Source organism: Colias croceus, chromosome Z (assembly GCF_905220415.1).
Source record: "Colias croceus chromosome Z, ilColCroc2.1".
Lineage (NCBI taxonomy): Eukaryota > Metazoa > Arthropoda > Insecta > Lepidoptera > Pieridae > Colias > Colias croceus.
In genome coordinates this window covers 12,801,839-12,825,031 of record NC_059568.1, presented here as the reverse complement: position 1 = coordinate 12,825,031, position 23,193 = coordinate 12,801,839, and the positions used below count along the sequence as shown (strand labels likewise).

Sequence of the window (23,193 nt, the reverse complement as noted above, 5' to 3'; positions counted from 1 at the left end):
TCCCTTGCCCGGGATCTCCAATTCTTTACACCGATCGCTTCCAAGTCCTGTTCCACACCATCTAACCAACGGAGCTTTGGTCTTCCTCGATTTCTACGTCCATCTGGTTTTCCATCGAGCAGACGCAGAGGAGCCCTGTTGTCGTCCATACGTGCAACGTGTCCGGCCCAGCGTAAACGGCCGAGTTTTATGGTCTTTATGACATTTGGCTCCTCGTACATTCTATAAAGCTCATGATTATATCGTGTTCTCCAACGTCCATTCTCCAGCACAGCACCGAATATTCGTCTGAGGATTTTTCGTTCGAAGACCAGCAGGCAATCCTCATCTTTTTTGCTCAAGACCCAGCTTTCGGACCCATATGTTAGTACCGGTCTTAGTAGGGTCTTGTATAGCAGTACCTTTATGTTTCGGGATAGCAGTTTCGATCGAAAATATCTCAGAAGGCCGAAGTAGCACTTGTTCGCAGCCATGATTCGTTTGCATATTTCTGCAGATATTTCGTTCTGTTCTGTTATTAATGATCCCAGGTACACAAAGTCATGTACAGCCGCGAATGTCTTGTCGCCGATGACGATATCCTGCCGCGTTTCGCTCGGGGTCCTAGTAGCTTTCATGTATTTTGTTTTGGAGATGTTGACTTGTAGACCGGCATTTTGGGCGGTTCGTTCTAGAGCAAGATATGCATTCTCCACTGCCGGTAGCGTCCTTCCAATCAGGTCTATATCATCCGCGTATCCCAGTATTTGTGTGGATTTGAAAAATATAGTGCCTGCTGTCTCGATTTTGGAATCTCGAATGCATTTGTCTAGGGCTATGTTAAAAAGAAGACAGGAGAGCGCATCACCCTGCCTAAGACCCTCCATTGTCCTAAAAGGTTCTGAGATATTGGTCTGGACACGAACGACGCTTTGTGATTTTTTTAACGTCATTGCTGTTAGTGACACCAATTTTGGTGGAATGCCGATCTCGGTCATCGCTTGGTACAGGAAATTACGATGGACATTATCGTATGCAGCCTTGAAATCCACGAAAATATGGTGTGTTATGACATTGAACTCAAGTGTTTTTTCTAGAATCAGTCGCAAGGAGAAAATCTGATCAGTGGTCGACCTGTTAGGGCGGAAACCGCACTGATAATCACCTAGTTTGTCTTCTGCGTATGGGGAAATTCTATTAAAAAGGACATTGGCGAAGATTTTATATGCCGTGTTTAAAAGAGATATACCGCGATAATTCTGGCAATCAAATATGTCACCTTTCTTGTGCAGAGGACATATTACAGTGGTGTTCCACTCATCGGGCATCGTTTCCGAATTCCACACCTGGACTATCAGCTCGTGAAATTTCTCCTCAAAGTGTGTTCCAGCATATTTTAGCAATTCTGCAGAGATGTTATCGATTCCTGGTGACTTATGGTTTTTAAGTTTCCTCATAGCCAATTTAACTTCGTCTATTGTAGGCAGCGGGATATCCGGGGTGTTTGAATGATTGTGCATAGCAGTAGGTGTTTCAGCAGTTTCTGTACTATTTAGCAGTTCTTGGAAGTACTCAGTCCATCTTTTAATAATATCGTTCTTACTATTTAGTAGCTCACCATCTTTACTTTTACAAGCGGAGGTTCTAGGCTTGAAGTCTTTTCTGCCTCTGTTAGTCCGCATGTAAAAGTTTCTCGAGTCCTTTCTTGAGTAGCTTTTAGCAATCTCTTCAAGTTGGTTAACCTCATAGCCTTTCTTCTTTCTCTTGTGCAGATGTTTTTCTTTCCTTCGTCGCTCTTTATACTCTGCCTCTCGTCTGCGAGTGTAGGCCCGCTGTAACGATAGGTATGCTTCATTCTTTTCGTTAGTAACCTTTTGGCATTCATCGTCAAACCAATTGTTCCTGCATCGTATCTCACTACCCAGAACTTCACCCGCAGCCGTTTGCAGAGCTTTACTTAGTACTTCCCAGGTCTTATTTGCGTTTTTTTCGCTATTCTCATCTTCGCTTGGTATATTTGCGAGTTCCCGACAGACAGCATCAGTATACTTGAATTGCACCTCTTCGTCTCTCAATAGTTTCGTGGTATCAAATTTGGACTCTTTCACAGTTTTGGTATATTTAGCTCGTGATATTCGAGCCCTGATTTTACATACAACCAGATGGTGATCTGAATCTATGTTGGCGCCCCTATGACTTCTGACATCAAGGAGATTAGAGTAATGCCTGTTATCTACGAGAATATGATCAATTTGATTGTGTGTGATTCTGTCTGGAGAAACCCACGTCACCTTGTGGATAGATTTATGTGGAAAACATGTGCTGCATAGTCATATTCAACGATGTTGCTAATGCTACTAGTCGTGTGCCGTTATCATTTGAAGTCTCGTGGAGGCTGTGTGCACCTATGGTAGGACGATAAAGTTTTTCACGACCGACTTTTGCATTAAGATCTCCGATTATGATCTTTACGTCACCTTTGGGAGAGTTGATGCATATGTTTTCCAAGTCAAAATACCACCGCTCTTTATCTTCTATGTCGGTATCTTCTGTTGGAGCATGAACATTAATGATCGTGTAGTTTTGGAATCGACCTCTTAACCGGATCTTAGACACGCGTTCATTGATAGGTTGGAAATCAATAACAAGGTGTTTTAGCCTTTTGCTCACAACAAAGCCTGTACCAAAGATATGTTTTTTTTTGTGACAGCTATAATATGTGGTAAAGTCTGGTTTCTCTATAACACCATCTCCCACCCACCTGAGTTCTTGGACAGCTGTTATATCGGCTCTGTGCTGGATAAGTTGTTGACACAATAGCTGGAGGCCTGCGGGGCGGTACAATGTTCTTAAATTCCATGTGCATAGTGAAAATTCATTAATCCGTTTAGCGAAGCCAGGTCGTTTGGTATAATTCCGGTCCGAAATATTTACTTTTCCTTTCATAATCATAAAAAGGTTTCGGGCGAGTGGGTGATTAACCCCCTGCACCCTAGGTCCTTGGCGGGGCTGCCACCTTCGAGCTCAAGACCTAGCTCCGTTTTATTTCAGGTATCTTCCCTGTCGAGATTGAGTCGGTTTTGAGGCGCCGACTACTCGCCTTTCGCCCGTGGTCCTTAGCATCTGCGATCAGAACTTGGATGGTGAGCGTGTCAATGACACGGCCGCAGAAGGTCCCAGGGGGCACGACGAGGACGTGGACACATCGGACTGGCTAGTACCTGCCTTTTCTAAGAACTCCACCATCTAGAGTTAGGCAGCGAGTTTTTGGGCTTTTTATAGGCGTCAGTAAGCTCGACACTTACAAGACCCCACCCAATCTCAAATACTAGCTCACCCCCCTTAAATGTAAGCCAGTGTTATAAAATCATTTTTTTAAATCCCCATTCACCCCCCATTTTTTTTAAATCTCCATCCACCACTCATTTTTTAAAAGCCCAAGTAGCCTCAAAAAAGCTTGGTATTCTGGCGAAGGTGAACAGGTACCTTCTAGGGAAGCGCGTTCCATCTTAGACCGCATCTCAGCTTAACATCAGGCGAGATTGTGGTCAAGCGCTTCCCTATTACCAATAAAAAAAAACAGGTGAGACAGTATTTCAGTCCGGGACAGTTGCTCAATCTCTATCAAGCACAAGTCCGTTCGTGCATTGAATACTGTTCTCACCTCTGGTAGACTACAAGCCCGCATAGGAAAAAAATATGGGTCAAATGAACCACCAGGGGACATATCTAGAAAGATAGAAGAGCATAAAATAATAAGATTCATCACTATGCCGTCACTTGTAAGCTGTCCAACTGAGTGCAGATGAGAATTGAAAAGTACAGGTAGACTCGGTAAATTTTGGTCATATATTTTTGTACGGCATTCTTAACCATCGATAGATCCATTAAAAATAATAAGAAACCGCTCAGTGCCGTACAAAAATGGTGGTCCACAAAGTCGGAATTTTTATTTAATTTCCGAGAGTTACCGGGGGTAAATTTGGTCATTTGACCATGTACGGCATCTGTGTCATACTATGCCTATACTGCTTTTAATCCATTATTCCGCAACGCCGTACAAAAATCATGGGCACAAGGTGAAAAAATCGAGAGTTGCAATCCCCTCTCTTTCCCCACTCCAGGGGGTCATTTGACTAAGTACGGCTTCGGTTCCAAAACATTATCTAACACTCAAAGGTACTATTAAAAGCAATGCCGTCAAAAAATAATTGTTCTTTTAAATGTATACCAATAATCATCTTATCTTGTCCCCATGATTTTTGTACGGCGTTGCGGAATAATGGATTAAAAGCAGTATAGGCATAGTATGACACAGATGCCGTACATGGTCAAATGACCAAATTTACCCTCGGTAACTCTCGGAATTTAAATAAAAATTCCGACTTTGTGGACCACCATTTTTGTACGGCACTGAGCGGTTTCTTATTATTTTTAATGGATCAATCGACGGTTAAGAATGCCGTACAAAAATATATGACCAAAATTTACCGAGTCTACCTGTACTTTTCAATTCTCATCTGCACTCAGTTGGACAGCTTACAAGTGACGGCATAGTGATGAATCTTATTATTTTATGCTCTTCTATCGTTCTAGATATGTCCCCTAGTGGTTCATTTGACCCATATTTTTTTCCTATGCGGGCTTGTAGTCTATGGGATGGATCAGCCAAGTACCAGCTGGAGGCGCTTGAGGCGATAGAGAGGCGTGCCAAGAGGCTAATAAACGACGATGAGCTAGTAGGCAAAAAACTCCAGAGCCTCGCCCATCGTCGCAGAGTGGCAAGTTTATCGGTTTTTTATCGGATACACTTTGGTGAGTGCGCTGCGGAATTGCACGATCTAATTCCGCCATCCCCGTTTTTCCATCGATCGTCGAGGCGCACAGACTCTAGGCACCGCCATATGGTGGACGTTCCATGTACCCGGACAAAGCGGTTCGGATCGACATTCTTCATTCGAACCGCGAGGGACTGGAACATGCTTCCTGAGTCTGTGTTCCTCGACGAGTACAATATGGAGGTCTTCAAGAAAAGAGTGAACAGGTACCTTCTAGGAAAGTGCGCTCCATCTTAGGCCACATCTCAGCTTTCCATCAGGCGAGATAGTGGTCAAGCGCTTTCCTATCAAACAATAAAAAAAAAAAAAATATTTATTTTGTCTTATTTTAACCTTCCATACATCCATCATTACGCCAGCTTCAGAAAGACACTTTAATAGTTCTAAGTATAGAATTTTCCAAGTAAATCAATACAACAAATATATGTATATTCGCAATCGTGTGGCTTATCCTCGCTATTAACTTACATTTAATTATCGAAACAAATTTCGTTACTTACCCCTTTTACCATAAAATCACAATAAAACTCATAATTCTAATAAACTATGCATGAAGAAAATACATTTAACCACTCTATAAACATATCATCTTCGGAGGCTCGCGGAATATGACAGTTGCCGATCAGTGACGAATTTTTCTATGCGCATTATTAGTTTGGGAGTACTGTAGTGATTATTATTCTTTTCTAATTCCAGGACACAGAAAACATAACAGCAAGGCGACTATTACCTATAACAGCAAAACCTAAACACAGCCAGCTAACGCTACAGCGATTAAACAAACGCCGCAGTTTATTAAAACGTCTAAACGAAAGCCCTAACACCGAGCTTACTAGAATGTTACGTTCATGTAAAGGTCGAAATATAAGAAACGCTACAGATGTTATAAAAGCTCACACATCAGGTGGATGTATAAAAATAGTGAATTGGCAGAATTCGTTCCAATTGCGCGAGTTAACTGTTCAATTGCAACGTTTGACGACGCTAACACCTGTGAGTCATCGCCATCACAACGAAGTAAGTTTATAATGCAGTTGTATATGCTACTAGCGGTCCGCCCCGGCTTCGCCCATGGTACATATTTATGTTTTTTCTACATAAGAACCATCCTCGTACTTCAAGGAATGTAATAAAAACAAGGAATGTAATAAAAAAGAATTATCAAATTCGGTTCAGCGGTTCACACGTGATGCCGTGACAACGCGAAACGGGTTTCATTTTTATATTAACTAGCTTTTACCCGCGGCTTCGCTCGCGCTAAGAAGTAGAATAGAATAGAAAACACTTTATTGTACAATGCACCCAAAAACAAAATTTACAGAATCGATATGTAACTTAAAATAAATGTACAATTTGGCGGCCTTAACGCTTAAAAGCGATTTCTTCCAGGCAACCTTGGGGTATAGGAAAAATTAAATCAGTTAAAAGGTAGATAGTGCATAAATACAAGAAACTGTATTAATATTAATTACGTATATTTTCTGCGGCTTTGGTACTTTTGTTTAGCGTATGTAAAAACTTAGGGCCTACAAAACTACAAAACTTTTATCACATATTTTATCCCCTTAGATGTAGAATTTATCAAAATCCTTACTTAGGGAATGCCTACGTCATAGTAGCTTTATGCATGCAAAGTCTAAGCTCGATCGGTATAAAATTGACATAGTTTCATACAAACTATCATCCCTTATTTAATCCCCTTGAGGGTAGAATTGATCCAAATCCTTTCTTAGGGGATACCTACCTTTAAGCCAAATTTCAGCCCGATACGTCCAGTGGTTTGGGCTGTGCGTTGATAGATCACTATATCAGTCACCTTTGAGTTTTTTTTTTATATATATAGATATAGATGATTGAGATTTATATGGGGATGAATTTAAAAAAAAAATCTTAACAGAACGTCTACGTCATAATGATCTATCTACATGCCCAATTTCATGCAAATACATCCAAGGAATAAAAAGTTTCATACAAACTTCTATACCCTATTTTACCCCTTTAGGGGTGAATTTAAAAAAAAGAATTCTTAACAGAACTTTTACGTCATAAGATCTATCTACATGCCCAATTTCAAACAAATACATCCAAGGAATAAAGTTTCATACAAACTTCTATCCCCTATTTTACCCCTTTAGGGGATGAATTTTCTAAAATCCTTTCTTAGGGGGCGGCTACGTTATGACATCTACCTGCATGCCAAATTTCAGCCCGATACATCCAGTGGTTTGGGCTGTGCGTTGATAGATCACTATATCAGTCACCTTTGAGTTTTATATGTATATAGATTAAGATTATTTATTTAAAATTGTAAATATGTTTGTTTATGAGCCCTTTGGTTACCATAACACAAGCAAACGCATAGTATGGGATCAGATCGACATGCCGTGTGTGAAAAATGTACTGAAATATTTTATTTATTTCTTATAATGCTTTACTGTACAAAACAATATGAATGGACCTAAGGTACATACAAATTAAATTATGCACAAAAGGCGGCCTTATTGCTGTAAAGCAATCTCTGCCAGGCAACCTTATTTATGAAGGTAGTTACAAATTATGTTCTTTAGATGATACATTTACTATTTAAGATCCGCCGCGATACTGATAGAAAAGGCCATTTATACATTTTGAATGGTTTTGTTTTACTTTTATTTTGTAAAACTGTTGTACAATAAAGAGTAAATAAATAATTTAAATATAAAATTGATAATAATATAATAATTACCTGTAAATATTACAGAGTACACAATCACAATCTCCAGCAAAGCGTCAAAGAACATTAAGCGGAATATATCCAATACAAAACGACGTACAGACAAACGGAGTGAGCCTGCAACAAAAGGACGGAACAATATCGATAACAAACGCTATCGTCGAAAGACGTACTAACGAACGACAAACACAAACAGACTACACTGAAGACACACTAAACAATCCGGAAGAAAATACACCGATTAATAATAATTTGGTCCAAAATCTCCCAATAACAGATTCTGCGTTTAGTGAAGTGAATAATTCGATAGATAGTTGCTATAGTGAAGTTAGAGCTGAAGACACAATGTGGAAGCATGAAAATGTACTGCCGAGGATTATTGATGTGTTCAGTAAGTTTAACGGCAGGGATTATACGCAACCATCGCATGTACAAGTCAGTGAGCATGAGAGAAGTAAGTGAATGTTTTTACTTATTATTTTTTATTAGTTATTATTGCATGAAAATTCTAGTAATTTTCTAAAATTAGAATAGTCTCCAGTAGGGATGTAACGATACCGATATATCGGCCGATATAATCGGCAAGCCGATATATCGGTATCGCCGATTATAAAAAGCCGATACCGATATCAAACAAGTTAAAAAACCGCGCCCAATGAACGATGCGGGAAGCCGCGCGCGCGTGCGCACTTTGTTTTTTGAAAAATTTCTACCAATAGTAAACTTTTATTAGGAACTGATTGTATGTGTATAACTTAAAGTTTAACTGACTTTGCAAAATAATAATACTAAAATATTTTAGGTTTTCTTGTTTTTTGATTTGGCATTAAAAGGATACGATTTACAGTTGAGTCTCTTTTAAATGTTAGTAACTTTTATGCATGATTCACTATTTATTTTTCGACCAAGCCGTCGATATCGGCACAGATTTGATGCACAAATCGGGCATACCCACTGGGATCTTGGCTTAGAATCGCTTCGCTGACTAACACAGTCGTTATGATAATGTTTTCCACATTTTATACATTTGAGCCTTTTTTGCGTTACAAGTATTGTTATTAAACACTTAGCGCATTCTAAAGGCATAATGAGAATATAAAATAAAAATTATGTATAGTGTTTGATGTTCGTGTTCGTGTTCGTTGTTCGTGTTCGTTGTTCGTGTTCGTTGTTCGTGTTCGTTGTTCGTGTTCGTTTTGATTTGATTATGCATTTGACAGATATATACTACGTGCATACAGTTAGGAAACTAAGCCCCTGCAATGAAATTATGACGTATAGCTATAGGGCTGTTACCTTTTTGATATTTAACCGACTTCAAAAATAAAGGAGGAGGTTATCAATTCGGCCTGTATATTTCTGTTTGCTTTTTTTCACAGTTGATTTTGTGGTAATTTTGAGATTAAAACCCGTTTATAAAATACAAAAATGGTGTAGCCTAAATATGAATTTACAAGAAGAAACAATCCGAATTAATACAGCTTGTAAAAGTAAATACATTTTTATCAGTGCTATATTTCGAAAACTTGTTTTGTTATGGACGCCGAAGGCTATTTATTGTACATAAATTATTTACATAATATAATGCTTGATATTTGTATTATACATATATTCAATAATTATTTTAAAGCAGAATTTACAATACTTGTATGTAGGTATGCCTACTAAATTATTTTTAAAACGATAAAACTCAAAAAAAAACTCAAACATTTATTTATTCAATTAGACTTCTTCGAGAAGCACTTTTGAAACGTCAATACATATTTTTATCATTTACCACCGATTCGGAAAGCAGTATCTATGGAGAAGAATCGGCAAGAAACTCCATAGTTGCTCTTTTAAATCATTTCAGTATTACAATTTAATTTTACAAAATATGTAAGTAACCGTACGTATATATTATCATAATATGCCAAAGAACTGTCCTGCGGTTCTAACGCGACAACCCTCCATGGGTTTTTATCTTCCATATATTCCTTAATGCTGTAATAGGCTCTCTGAACTAAGACGTTTTTTACATAATTCTTAAATTTAGCACTACTAAACTCTTTAATACTATGAGGAATTTTGTTGTAAAAAAGTATACCTTGACCCATAAATGAATTTTTAACTTTAGCTAACCGGTAAAATGGCATTTCAATTTTATTTCTGTTCCTTGTGCCATAACAGTGTCTATCTCCTACTCTTGTGTGTAAGTCTGCGTTTTTGTGTACATATAAAATATTATTAAATATATACTGTGATGGTACAGTGAGGATACCAGTATTCTTAAAGAGATCTCTTAGTGAGTCCCTAGCACGTAAATTATATATAGAGCGTATGGCTCTTTTCTGTAATATAAATATAGTTTCAATATCTGCAGCCCTGCCCCATAGAAGAATTCCATAGGACATAATGCTATGAAAGTAGCTAAAATAAACCAATCTAGCCGTGTCTACATCGGTGAGATGCCTTATTCTTCGAACTGCATATGCAGCTGAACTAAGCTTAGCAGCGGTGGCGGCAACATGGGCCCCCCATTGTAACTTCTCATCTAGTGTCAATCCAAGAAAAACAGTAGAATCCACAGGGTATAATACCTCCCCGTTTAAAATAATATCCCTTTTTACCTTTTTTACATTTGGAAGGATAAATTCTACACAATTTGTTTTTTTTGCATTTAATAATAAATTATTAGCAGTGAACCAATTGGATATGCGTAAAAGAGCAGAGTTTACTTCGTCAACGTTTGAGTCATGTCTATCCACATTAAATATTAATGAGGTATCATCTGCAAACAGTACTATTTCACACATATCCTGCAAATAATAAGGTAGGTCATTAATATATACTAAGAACAAAAACGGTCCTAAGATAGATCCCTGCGGAACACCTATGTTAATCGGCGCACCGCGAGATTTCTCTCCATTAACAACAACGGTTTGTACCCTGTTCTGAAGATATGAAGCTATGAGGTCCTGAGATAAACCTTTAATACCATAAAAATTTAGTTTCCGTAATAGAGTGGTATGTTCTACACAGTCAAAAGCCTTAGAAAGGTCACAGAATATCCCTAAAGCATTCTTTGAATTTTCCCATGCTTTATATATATGTGACAAAAGAGCTATTCCAGCATCAGTAGTAGAGCGCCCCTTTGTGAAACCAAACTGTTTGGCGTGCAGTAAACCATTTGATACAAAATGACTACATAATTGGTTTAAAATTAATTTCTCGAAGACTTTGCTCAAAGTTGGTAAAATGGAAATTGGCCTATAGTTATTACAGTCTTCTTGGTCACCACTTTTAAATAAAGGAATTACTTTACTTAACTTTAATAAATCAGGGAATATACCACAGTCACAACATTGATTAAATATAAACGCTAAGTGGTTGGCAATGTTTTCTATAATATTATTTACTAAATTTACAGACATTCCCCAGAGATCACATGTTTTTTTTAAGTTTAATGTTTTAAAAGTTTTAACAATTTCCTCTGCAGTCACATGTCGCAATTCAAATAATACATTACACTCAGCAACATGGTCCCTCAAGTAGGACTCCGCAAGCGCTGATGACGAATTTAATTTTTCGGTAATACTAACAGGGACACTACTAAAAAAATCTTCAAAAGCAAGCGCAACATCAGCACTTTTGTCAATGACCCTACCAGCATTAACAAGTTTTATGGTACTATTTGATTGGCTTTTGCCCATTTCACCATTAATAATTGACCAAACCGTTTTAACTTTGTTATCAGAGTTGCGTATTTTATCTCTGACATACAAGCACTTGGCAGTGAAACAAACTTTTTTAAAAGTTTTTGAATAATTTCTAACATAACTAAGAAATGACATGTCTTTGTTATATTGCTTCATGCCATATAACTCATATAAAACGTTCCTGCATCTGTGTATACTAGGTGTTGCCCATTGGCTAAATGGTAAATCCTTGGTAATACTTAAAGATTTAACTTTAAAGATTTTTTCAAACTCATTATGAATTAAATTAAAAAGATTTGTAAACATTTCACAAGGATTATTATGAAAGGATTAATCATTCAGGCCAGGCAATTTATTATTAATATTATCTCTAAATTTATGAATGCCTTTTTTAGTTATAGGCCTAACATTAATTCTTTTAAATGTAGGTATGCAATCCCATTCAAAAACTACTTTCTGGCCACAGTGATCCGAAGTCAGTGTATTGAGAATATTTTTTTCTAAAAAGTTACAATCACAGTAAACATTATCAATACAAGTTGCAGAACTAGGTGTAATTCGTGTGGGTTCATCAAAAAGTTTATGTAAATTAAATGATTGAAATAAATTAACTATTCGTGTTGCCGTTTGTGTGTGTGAAAGTAAATCAATATTAAAGTCTCCACATACTATAACCTTCTTTTCACTTCTGCTCAAACGCTTTAATATTTCTTCCATGACTGTCTCAAACATATTATAGTCACTGGAAGGAGGCCTATAAACGCAAACAATAATGTAACGCTCAAGTTCAACACAGGACAGTTCAATGGTGCGTTCTACAGATAGACTAACAATGTCAGTTCGTTCTTTGCATTTTACACTATTGTGTACAAAAATAAGAGAACCTCCATGAATAGCATGTTTCCTAAAGTATATATTTTTTAACTCATAATTATCAACATTTATTAACAACTGACATTGTTTAAGCCAATGTTCTGTTACACAAAAAACTTTAATACTATAATGATTTAAGAATAATTCTATTTCTAATAATTTGCTAGCCAAGCCTTGAATATTTTGATGTACAATGGAAAAAGGCTGCTTAGCTGTTGTCTTATATACTAGTTTAAATCTAGCTTAGGGCTAAATTTTCTGTCAACACTTAACCTAGGTTGGTGTATATAATTACTACTACATAAAATTATAGTAGATCGATGGTCTGATACAGAACATGTACCAGACTGGTTAATAATTTTATATGCTATTAACATAGCAAGTTCTTTCTTATATCTAAATGGCAGATACACTGTATTCTTTGTCATACAAAAAGATTTTATACAGGAATTTAAGTCAAAATATATAAATGCATCACTATGATGATTTGTTAAATTATACAATTTCAAGTTAATATTATAGATAAACCTATATTGATTTTGTGTCAAACCAGGCAAATACGGTAATGTACACAACATAAATTTACATTTTGTCTCACCACTAATTTTTAACATTTTTTGAAATCCTATATCAATGTCATGTTTTTTTAAATTAAAACTATCTCCGATAAATTAAATTAAATTAAAAAACACAAAATATGCAAAAATAAATTAAAATTATTATTATACGAGCATAGAACCTCTACCTTTTTGTTTTAGGAAGAAAAAGAAAATAGTTTGACAGGCTTAGTGCTTGGCAAAGTGGAGACGCCACGTATCGATAAAAATACAATAATTATAATATCTATCTTTTTCTTCCCTAATATTTACGTAATTATGCACATTAAACAAGATTTTTTAAGGTTTCCATTTTTTTTAAAATTTTTGTGCTCTTCTAGATTGCGTAAAAATAGATGCGATCTTTAAACAGAATGGACTCCTAATAATAACTATTTGTAGCTATTATTTTGATAGAAAATATGTCAACATAATTTAAAACTCATGTTGCCATATCTATAGAAATTAAAAAATAGTCTCTTTTTAAGTTGAATTCAGATACGGTATTTACAAATATATTTATTGAAAGGGCTACAAACTGAAACAATCGATATTTATTTAATGTGAATTGACATCACTTTAAACTTTTTTCTATACTGAACGTATGTTTGTCATTCAAAATCTGTGGATTTGTCACCCGCTACTATCGATCCCCCTCAATACCCTTAGGATACTCGTAAACACGCTTGCTTGTGTGCGTGAGCCATTTCGGACATTTTGTATGAAGTTTCCTTACTGTATGTATCTGTATATTGTGATATCGGTATCGGTATCGGTATCGCCGATATTTTATTACAAATATCGGTATTGGTATCGTATCGGCAAAATCATGTATCGTTACATCCCTAGTCTCCAGTTATTTCTCCTAAACTGAGCTATCTACCAGTGAAAGTTTCAACAAAATTGGAATTTTTTTACATTAGTTAGAACTTAGAGGACCATTTAGCAGTGATAAAAAATATATATATATATTAATGTGCCACTCATGTCCACACATTGTTATGCTGTACAACTAAATCATGGCAATTATTTGTATATTTTGGTTAATCAGTAAAATATATTGACTGACCGGTTGGCTTGGTTGGTAGTGGCCCTGCCTTCCAAGCCAGAGGTTGTGGGTTTGATTGCCACCCAGGGCACATATTTGTGTGATAAACATAGATGCTTGCTCTGTGTCTGGGTTTAAATTATCTATATACATAAGTATTTTATTTAAAAATATATCTATGTTTATCAGCCATCTGGTTTCCATAACACAAGCGAAAGCTTAGTATGGGATCAGATCGTGCAGTGTGTGAAAATTGTCCTGAAATGTTTACTTAAATATTTTTTTTATATTTGACGTACCTCTTAAATGTACTTTAATTGAATTTTTTGTTTGTCTTTCAGTTCCAATGTACACAAATTACATTCCAAACCCTAATCCAATAACATTGGAAAAGTTTTATTCATTCAAAACTAATTCGCTAGCAAATGGTTTGTTACTAAAGAAAACTGCGGCTCACACTAAGAGCGTGTCCAGTACAAATACGGTTATGTTGACGTAAGTATTTGTATATTTGTATGTGTGTATGGTTTGCTATGGCCGAATTATTATTAATGAAATTTTAGCGTCAGGTTCACTCGACTGATGCCTATACTTATTATTTTTAATGCTTATAAATGCTTCATTTTTAAAATAAACCACCTCTAATTTACACAATTATACCACTTTAGGTCTTGTGTATAAAATCACATAAAATGTTACTAATTATAAAATTATTATTAGTTCTTTCTACTTACGCCGTGTCCTACGTGAGCGACTCAACGCGATCGCGATGCGAAACGATCCGTTGCGAATTTAATGCGGTGCGGAGCGATGCGGCTACTCTGTCCTACGTGCGCGCGAACCGTCCCCTCCGCGCCCTCCACCGCCGTTCAGTTCAGTAGCATTAAGGCGTTACCCGGCAATTTCGACTATGTTCAACCTCTATAAAGTCTGGTACAACATAAAGCACAATACCAAAAAAAATATATAAAATAGGATGGTCTTTGATCTTTAATTGCTCGCGAGGACTTTTTTCCAAAGTGAATAGATTTCTAGAAAAAAAATGTGCCGTGGTCATCGATTTTTCCGCAAATACTCTATAAACTTCGTAACCTGCTGACTTAGAGCTCTGAAAATTTTATGTTTAATAAATTATCAGTTACACAACAGTCCCTGACGAGGATTTTTTGTTTCACTGATTAGTATCTTTTTAAATACAAAATGCGAGGAAAAAAGAAGGTGCAGGGTGAGAGGTTTGAGATCCGTCAAGTATGCTCAAGGTTATTAGCGCATGTAAAAGCCTTAAACATTTGACATGGACGGACGGAAGCTAATGTTGTTGCAAAATTCATATTTTAAATATGAGATACATATTTAAGAAGTGTATAAAGCATTGGATAGCATTAATAAGAAGTTCTACTTCGGACATTAAGATTTTTGCTTGAAAAAAATATGGCCGACGCGTCCACTTCGCGCGAAAATTTCAAGCCAATTGATCGCGTTCGCTTCATTTCGCGCCGCTCCGCACCGCACCGCGGTCACGTAGGCAGTCAATGGGTTTCGAATGTTTGTTGTTTCCGCGTGTCGTCGCGCCGCTTCGCGTTCGCGTCTAGATCGCTCATGAAGCAAACGCGACCAATTGGCAATTGGCATTTGGCGCACGTAGGACAGAGTAGCCGCATCGCTCCGCACCGCATTAAATTCGCAACAGATCGTTTCGCAATCGCGTTCGCGTTGAGTCGCCCACGTAGGACACGGCGTAAGTCTTAGACACATTTGAATTTATTTTATAACTAGCGGTTCGCCCCGGCTTCGCCCGTGGTACCTACATGTTTACGTTTTTTTTTTCATAAAAACTATCCTATCTCTCAAGTTGGATCGAACTGCACATGGTGTGCGAATTTTTTTATAATCGGTTAAGTGGTTTAGGAGTCCATTGAGGACAAACATTGTGACACGAGATTTATATACATATATTAAGATAAGATAAGATGTTAAAATAGATGTCTAATAATGTTTGTGTTCCATCATTATCATGTCATGAGCACTATTTTTCTTATTTTAATTTCATCTCTCATTTTATAAACATGAGATGATGTTTCTTGTATATCATTTCTGTACATATAATTTTTTGCAAAGACAATTTTTCATTTTCTTTTTTTTTTCACTTAAAGAGGGTACTTGACTACAAATTAATAATTATTTGAGCATGCTTTCAAGTATAGGTTATCATTTTAAATTGCATATTTTCAATCATGATGACGATATACGAGTTAGGAAAAAAAAGGATTTTTTTAAATATTTATTAGTCGAGTACCTATCCTACTTTGTAACATCACACATAATAACTATACAGGGTGTCACGGATGTCCTATCGTAGGCCTAATGGAGCATATAGTGTTTAAACTTCTGATGCTGTAAAAAATATTTAAAAAATCCGGTCGTGCAGGAAAAATTATCTTACAACTTTTCAATAAACTTTGTGTTCGTAACCCTAACTACGCGGATCATACTCGCGAGCGTTATACATAAGCGGTCATTGACCTCGAACGCTATGCTTAATTTCGAACCTCAGAAATAAATACCTACTGTTTGGATAATATTTTTTAGAGTATACGAGACAAATACACAAGTACACTATAGTTACAAAAAAAAACGAAAATTTACTTAGTACCATCGATCGCCTTCTGACCGCACCCTTTTTATACTTAATCATATTTTAATATTTACTTAGTTTTTTTATTTAGATACATGCGTATCAATTATTTTTGTACAATGATATTGAAATAAGGTACATGCATACAACATGCAGTAGGTACCTATCACACACACTAAACACACCTTCACAACATACCTACTAAAGCACCCGTACTCAAACTCAAACATTTTAATACTCCACGTTCGTATAATACCTACGACATTACCGACTCAGAAACTCACAGATGAAACACAGAAAACGGCAAAAAGCAAACGATAGCAACTTGACACCGAAAGATAAAACAAGCGACTAACAAAAATTCATTTAAAATTACTTAAAAACTTCAATAATAATACGAATAAACGTACAATGCGAGTTTAGGGATTCGTAGGGAAATGTTTGTAAAAATACCTTTAATAAGAATGATTTAGAATACATAATAATATCTGTTCCTTTCAACTTTTGCTAGATGAAACTCAATAATTAAAATATGGCGCCTAATTTAGATTAGAGTATAAATAGCAACTTAAGGTACCTAAATACCTATCTCTAATATATAAAAATCAATGCCACTTTTCGTTGTAATTCCATAACTCGAGAACGGCTGAACCGATTTCGATAATTCTTTTTTTATTATATTCCTTGAAGTACGAGGATGGTTCTTATGTAGAGAAAACGTTAATATGTACCACGGGCGAAGCCGGGGCGGACCGCTAGTTAAATAATAATTTTATTCCCAGCATAAAACTTAATAATATCATTTCATGATAATTTCATAATAAATTATATGATTGTGTTTTTTCATTTGTAGTTACAAAAGAAAATTGAAAGTAAATAATAAAAAGATAAGTAAAATAAAATATTAAATAAACAACGGAACCGTATTTTTAAAAGGCGGCATTTCACAAACGAAAGGGGGCGTTACCTTTGCTAGTTGCACTAAGACATCGCCGCCGGCACGTGTAAGCGTCCGCGCATTTTAATAATTGCACAAATTTTGTTAAATTGTTAGTGCTCCACCAAACGTCTTGCGTAATGGCTGTGATAGATCTGCGCGGGAGATTCGGGATCGTTACTCGTTAGTCGTAATTCGTATTTTGTGTTTATAATAATTAGTTAAAGTTATTAAAGCAGTGGTTGTATAAATCCATGATAATGCATTTAAGTTGTTACGAGATTTTCTTATGTTACTTAGTTATTTTAAGAAGTGATTGATATTTGGAGAAGTAGGTATAATATTTAATACATTATGTAATATTTGTTTACCTTCGTCACTCATCATTCGTCATCATTGTGCAATATGTACCTATTACGAATTACGATCCTGTGATTCCTGTGCATGATAATCGGGTGAGTGTTTGCATTTTGAAACCGTTGATTTCTTCTGGTAAATATGACACCGTGTGCACGTAATTGGTGTTTACGACACATCTACCTAATTACTAAAAATCATAAGTAAAACATACTTTCTATTTCTTAAATCAAAGTATTATTATTCATTTTCACTAATAATTATTAATTTAATAGCTTTAACCCAAATGGAAAATAGGGTAAGGTCGTATAATTACACTGGTCTGCAAAGAAATCCTCCTTTGAATAAAAATATGATAAACATGTAGATCTTAACATGCTGAATCTAGATCTGCTTTCAGTTTTTTTGTATCACGTCTAAATTTTTTTTATTGTCGTTTTTAAATACCTCAAAATTCTGTATTGTTTGGTAGTTTCTCTTGCAATAATGCTATTTTATTCAGTCTTTATGATATTTTTCATCACAAAAACGACTTGAATTTATAAAACTAGAACGATATCTACTGAAGACATTATTTTTACACTAATTTGTAGGGAATTTATGGGCTTCTGTAGTTCTCATCATGACTCCGCTGCGCTCAGTTCAAAGTAAAGTTTTAAGGTGACGGTTTATTTATTTTATTTTTAATTTGGTAAAATTTTTATATTGTACTGATATATTGATGAAAATTTGTATATAATTTCAACCATAAAGCAAAATTGAATCACGTGTTATGGATTTTTAAACGACGCAACATCGAAAGCGCGAGTCTTTAGTGGTCTGTAAAGGACTGCAAATGCGGGAGCTTAGATAAGATTTAAATTATGAAATTAAGCAGCCTAAAGCTGTAAAAAGAGTATCTGGTGACCACTATGAAACATTTCACCAGAAGTTTGATAGGAGATACGGAAAAGCTTACTGAAAATATAGTAAAATATAGATAATGAGTTGGCAGCAAAGCTTGCTGATTTTACTTGATTGATTCGTCACGAAACTCCTTATAAAATATTAAAAAGAAAAGAAAACTACTAATTGAAACAATGTTAATAATGTGTAATTATATTATCTTATAGTTTTTAATCGTTTTCTTGACATTATTTGTAATATTTAAACCTAATTTTAAAAATAACGATGTATTCTTAGAACAAAAAATGGGATTCTTTCAAATTAAACCACAAAAAATCTAGACGTGATACAAATTTTTTAAAACTTAATTTCTGTTCAGAAGTATCACTTCTATAATAATCTTGTGCAAAAATAAGAAGGAGCGCGAAAAAAAATTTTTTTGCAGACCAGTGTTATCATTATCAATAATTATTAATATTTTAGACTTATTTTATTAAAAAAATAAATTTATTATTTAGCTTTCACAACTCAGTAGGTAACTACTGTTATTACAATAATTATTTTGTCAGTAATCTGAATTATGTAGGTACAGGTAGTTGTTATGACTTACGAGTTTGAGGAAGTCGTACTTTATTTTTATCGTTATGAAAACTTTGATAAATATTTTTTTTGTTGTTTACGGAACGTCGATTCATGAAAAATCTGAAGACTTCCTCGTAAAATTAAAAGTATAAGTAAATACCTAGTAAAGCAAAAGTAAAAAAAAACACATTGCATAATGCAGACAAAAATAAAAATTAAAAAAACAAGTTAGGATTAAAATACCTATTTTAAAAGTAAAAAGTATTAAAAGGGCTCGACCGCGGTCAGTTTCAGTTTCAGTTTTTTTTTTTTGTAAAATAAACGATTATTTTTGTATGTGTTTTGTATATTCTAAAAAATATTATCCAAACAGTAGGTATTTATTTCCGAGGTTCGAGGTTAAGCATAGCGTTCGAGTCCGCGTTCGGTCAATGACCGCTTATGTATAACGCTCGCGAGTATGATCCGCGTAGTTAGGGTTACGAACACAAAGTTTATTGAAAAGTTGTAAGATAATTTTTCCCGCACGACCGGATTTTTTAAATATTTTTACAGCATCAGAAGGTTAAACACTATATGCTCCATTAGGCCTACGATAGGACATCCGTGACACCCTGTATAAAAGCTGTCTGTCCGCTTGTCTGCTTACTATCGCATGGCTTACAGGAAAGTACAACCCTCTGCCGCATCTATGCATCTATTGCACAGTCCTTGTGAGTTTTTGTTCATTTTATTGTTATTGCTATTATTTAAACCCTCAGCCCCCGGAATCACAGACACAATAGAAAATCTATTGTGTCGTGGCCCGATCGGGCCGCTCGGTGGTCAATGGGTAATTGGTATTACTGTTAAAAAAATCTGATACTGTTGTGAAAAATTTATTTTGTATTTTTTTATTTTTTATTATTTATTAAATTAAGGATAGCCAATTAAAAATAAACTAATAATATCAACTGGAAAGACGTCAAGATTTTTTATTTGTTTCTTAAGTGTAAACTCATAATCTACATTCTACACCGACCGACAATAATCTGTCTGTACCCAGTAAAATAGGCTTCCTAATAATTTTATACCATTTTTTTTAATTGAGTGGATTTATATTATACAGTCCGATTCGAACTTAATGGCGGTTCGGAAGTTAAGTGCAGGTGCGAGTGCGGGTGCGCACAGGTGCCTTAACGTCCCGCTAATATCTAAAATTGTTTTCTGCGCATAAAATCGTACGATGTTCCGAGCCGCCATTAAGGGGCTGACAAGACCGAATTTTGTTTGACCCAACAGTGATCGCGCTCTCGTTTACTCCCATACAATTGGACAGTGTGCGCAAACGAGAGCGCAATCATTGTTACTGGGCGGGGAAAATAAATACGTTACTACCGTGTCGTAGAAGAAAATATGTGATTTAAGGAAAAGTGTGGGTCATATGCAAAATATGACTCGTTAGAGGTTCAGGTATTAATATGTTGACTTCGTGTTTTATTGCAGACCCGTACGTCAAAAAAATAAAGACATAGAATCGTTTAATGATGATTTTAAGATCAATTCTTTGCAATTATTTTCTATCGAGCCGATTTCGTTCAATTATGTATCGAGTCCGTCCACGGTCTTCGAAATATGATGAATATTAACATATTTTTTTTGATGGGCTAGAATAAATACCTTTTCTTAAAAAACTGCTCAAATAACTTCAATTTTAACAAAATTGGGTCTTGTCAGCCCCTTAAGTTTGAATCGTACTGTAACTACAAACAGCGAACAAAAAATTGTTCTTCTAATACTTTTTTTTTATTAAATTGACAGCAAACTCCGAGAGTGTTGGTCGCAGCGACATGAACCAACATTTTGTGAACTCGTCTTGTTCTAAACAGGAAATGCAACAGGATTCTTTGTATTCTGAAGGTATTTTTTTTTCTTTTGGAACGAAGTTCCTTAACGCGCGTTGTGAAAGGGGGCTAGACGGAAAAAAAAATTACGAAAAGTTGTCACGACACTTTTTGCTAGAGTTGTGCGGCGTGCGGCTTGCGCGTGGTTCTGTCTGTCTCTCTCTAACTTAAACACTTCGTTCCATCCGGGTGTCCCTTGACATCGCTCAAGTTTTTTTTGTTTTGATTTTTAGATATTTGCGTGTAAGCAAAAACGTTCAGAATGACTTCTATGAAGTTTAGTTCAGAATATCAGTATTAAAACCAGGCGAAATATATTTGTGTAATATAATAATAATTTATTTTTTTAACTGTAAGTTTTACAAGAAATATCATGAATACTGAAGCTATTAATTTTTATCCGACTTCATAAAAAGAAGGAAGTTCTCAATTCGAATGTATTTTTTTTCTGTTAAGTACCTTGTTTTCGTTACTTAAGAACCATTAATTGTTGAACCCATTTTGATGATTGTTTTTTATTTAAAAGCTAGTTTCGGTTGGCCCAATTATTATAATTACGAGGTAGCTGTGCTCCGCGGTTTCACCCCCGTGGCTCCGCTCCTGTTGGTCTTAACGTGATTATATATAACCTTCCATTATAAATGGGCTATCTAATACCGATACAGAATTTTTCAAATCAGACCAGAAGTTCCTGATATTAGCGCGTTCAAACAAACAAACTCTTCAGCTTTATAATATTAGTGTAGATAATAATAATTCTCACTAATTTCAGAACCAAACAATTCGTCTGTATCGTCTGTGGACACGAGCCAGGATATCGGCGTATCCGTCACTATACCGGAAGTGGTGGAAGACGCGGTCGAAATTATTAGCCAAGATGGCGTAAGTTTTTTTTAAGTGAAACATCTTTAGGCGAGTTGAGAGTCAAACTTCAAGGTCTTATGTCAATACCGTCACGTCATGGTACAAGGCAACGATTTTGGTATCTCGAATGAAGAAGACTCGAAGAAAGAAGTTTCACTTCTGACACGAGCTCGGCACACACGCTCTTTTTTATATGTACTATTTTAATATAAGATAATATATTAGACTAGCGGTCCGCCCCGGCTTCGCCTGTGGTACATGTTTACGTTTTCTCTACATAATATCCATCCTCGTGCTTCAAGAAATATAATAAAAAAAGAATTATCGAAATCGGTTCAGCCGTTCTAGAGTTATGCGCTTACCAACACATTTTGCGATTCATTTTTATATAAGACTAGCTGCTCCGCGCGGTTTCACCCCCGTGTCTCCACCCCTGTTGGTCGTAGCGTGATGACACATAGTCTATAACCTTCCTCGATAAATGAGCTATATAACAGCGAAAGAATTTTTCAAATCGGACCAGTAGTTCTCGAGATTAGCGCGTTCAAACAAACAAACAAACAAACAAACTCTTCAGCTTTATAATATTAGTATAGATAAGACCGCCTCCTTGGTACAGTGGTTGACGCATGTGCGTACAACTGAGGGGTCCTGGGTTCGATTCCCGGTGGAGACGAAAAGGAAATTTCTCGGTCTGGCAGGACACAAGACTGATCACCTCCTTGTCTATACATATAATAAAATCGTAGGAAAGTCAAAACTGTACATTGAATATTTTTTTAAAAGAATACTTGGGCCGTGATCTATAATCGATATAGAAGCCAAAAACATAGTTTTTAGAATTTTTGTCTGTTTGTCTGTATGGTTGTCTGGGCTAATCTTGAAAAGTACTGCATAGATTGACTTCAAATTTTGCATGAATATTACTAACAGGTCGGGTGAGGCTATAGGCTACATATTATCAAGCTATCACCTACGGGGGAGGAGCTGTGAACCTTTATTTTTCTTACATATTCCGTGTACTACGACAGCGTACAATCTAAAGACTCATGTTTAAATGTTGTTTTTAAGTAAGCCATGCTATTATCTACCTTTACACTATAAAAACTACGTCATTTATGTAATTTTGGCAGAGAAACAGTTAAATGAATCTTAGCAGTATAAAGACAAATTTGAAACAGCGCCATCTATGAAGTGTTATAAAAATCAATTATTGAAACTATTGGAAATTAATAATTAAATGACGCATATATAAATGTTGTTTGACAATATCTAGATTGAAACCACAGAATACATAATAGTAGC

At 35.7% G+C, this 23,193-nt stretch overlaps 1 protein-coding gene across 1 annotated transcript in view; it reads left to right on the top strand.

Moving 5' to 3' along the window:
- LOC123704925 overlaps positions 1–23,193 on the top strand; it is a 40,048-nt gene that overhangs the window by 6,919 nt on the left and 9,936 nt on the right. The window contains exons 3-8 of the mRNA XM_045653426.1: positions 5,514–5,834; positions 7,558–7,984; positions 14,087–14,240; positions 19,808–19,854; positions 20,942–21,040; positions 21,797–21,906. Coding sequence (XP_045509382.1) covers positions 5,514–5,834; positions 7,558–7,984; positions 14,087–14,240; positions 19,808–19,854; positions 20,942–21,040; positions 21,797–21,906 — 1,158 coding nt within the window. The remainder of the gene's footprint in view (positions 1–5,513; positions 5,835–7,557; positions 7,985–14,086; positions 14,241–19,807; positions 19,855–20,941; positions 21,041–21,796; positions 21,907–23,193) is intronic.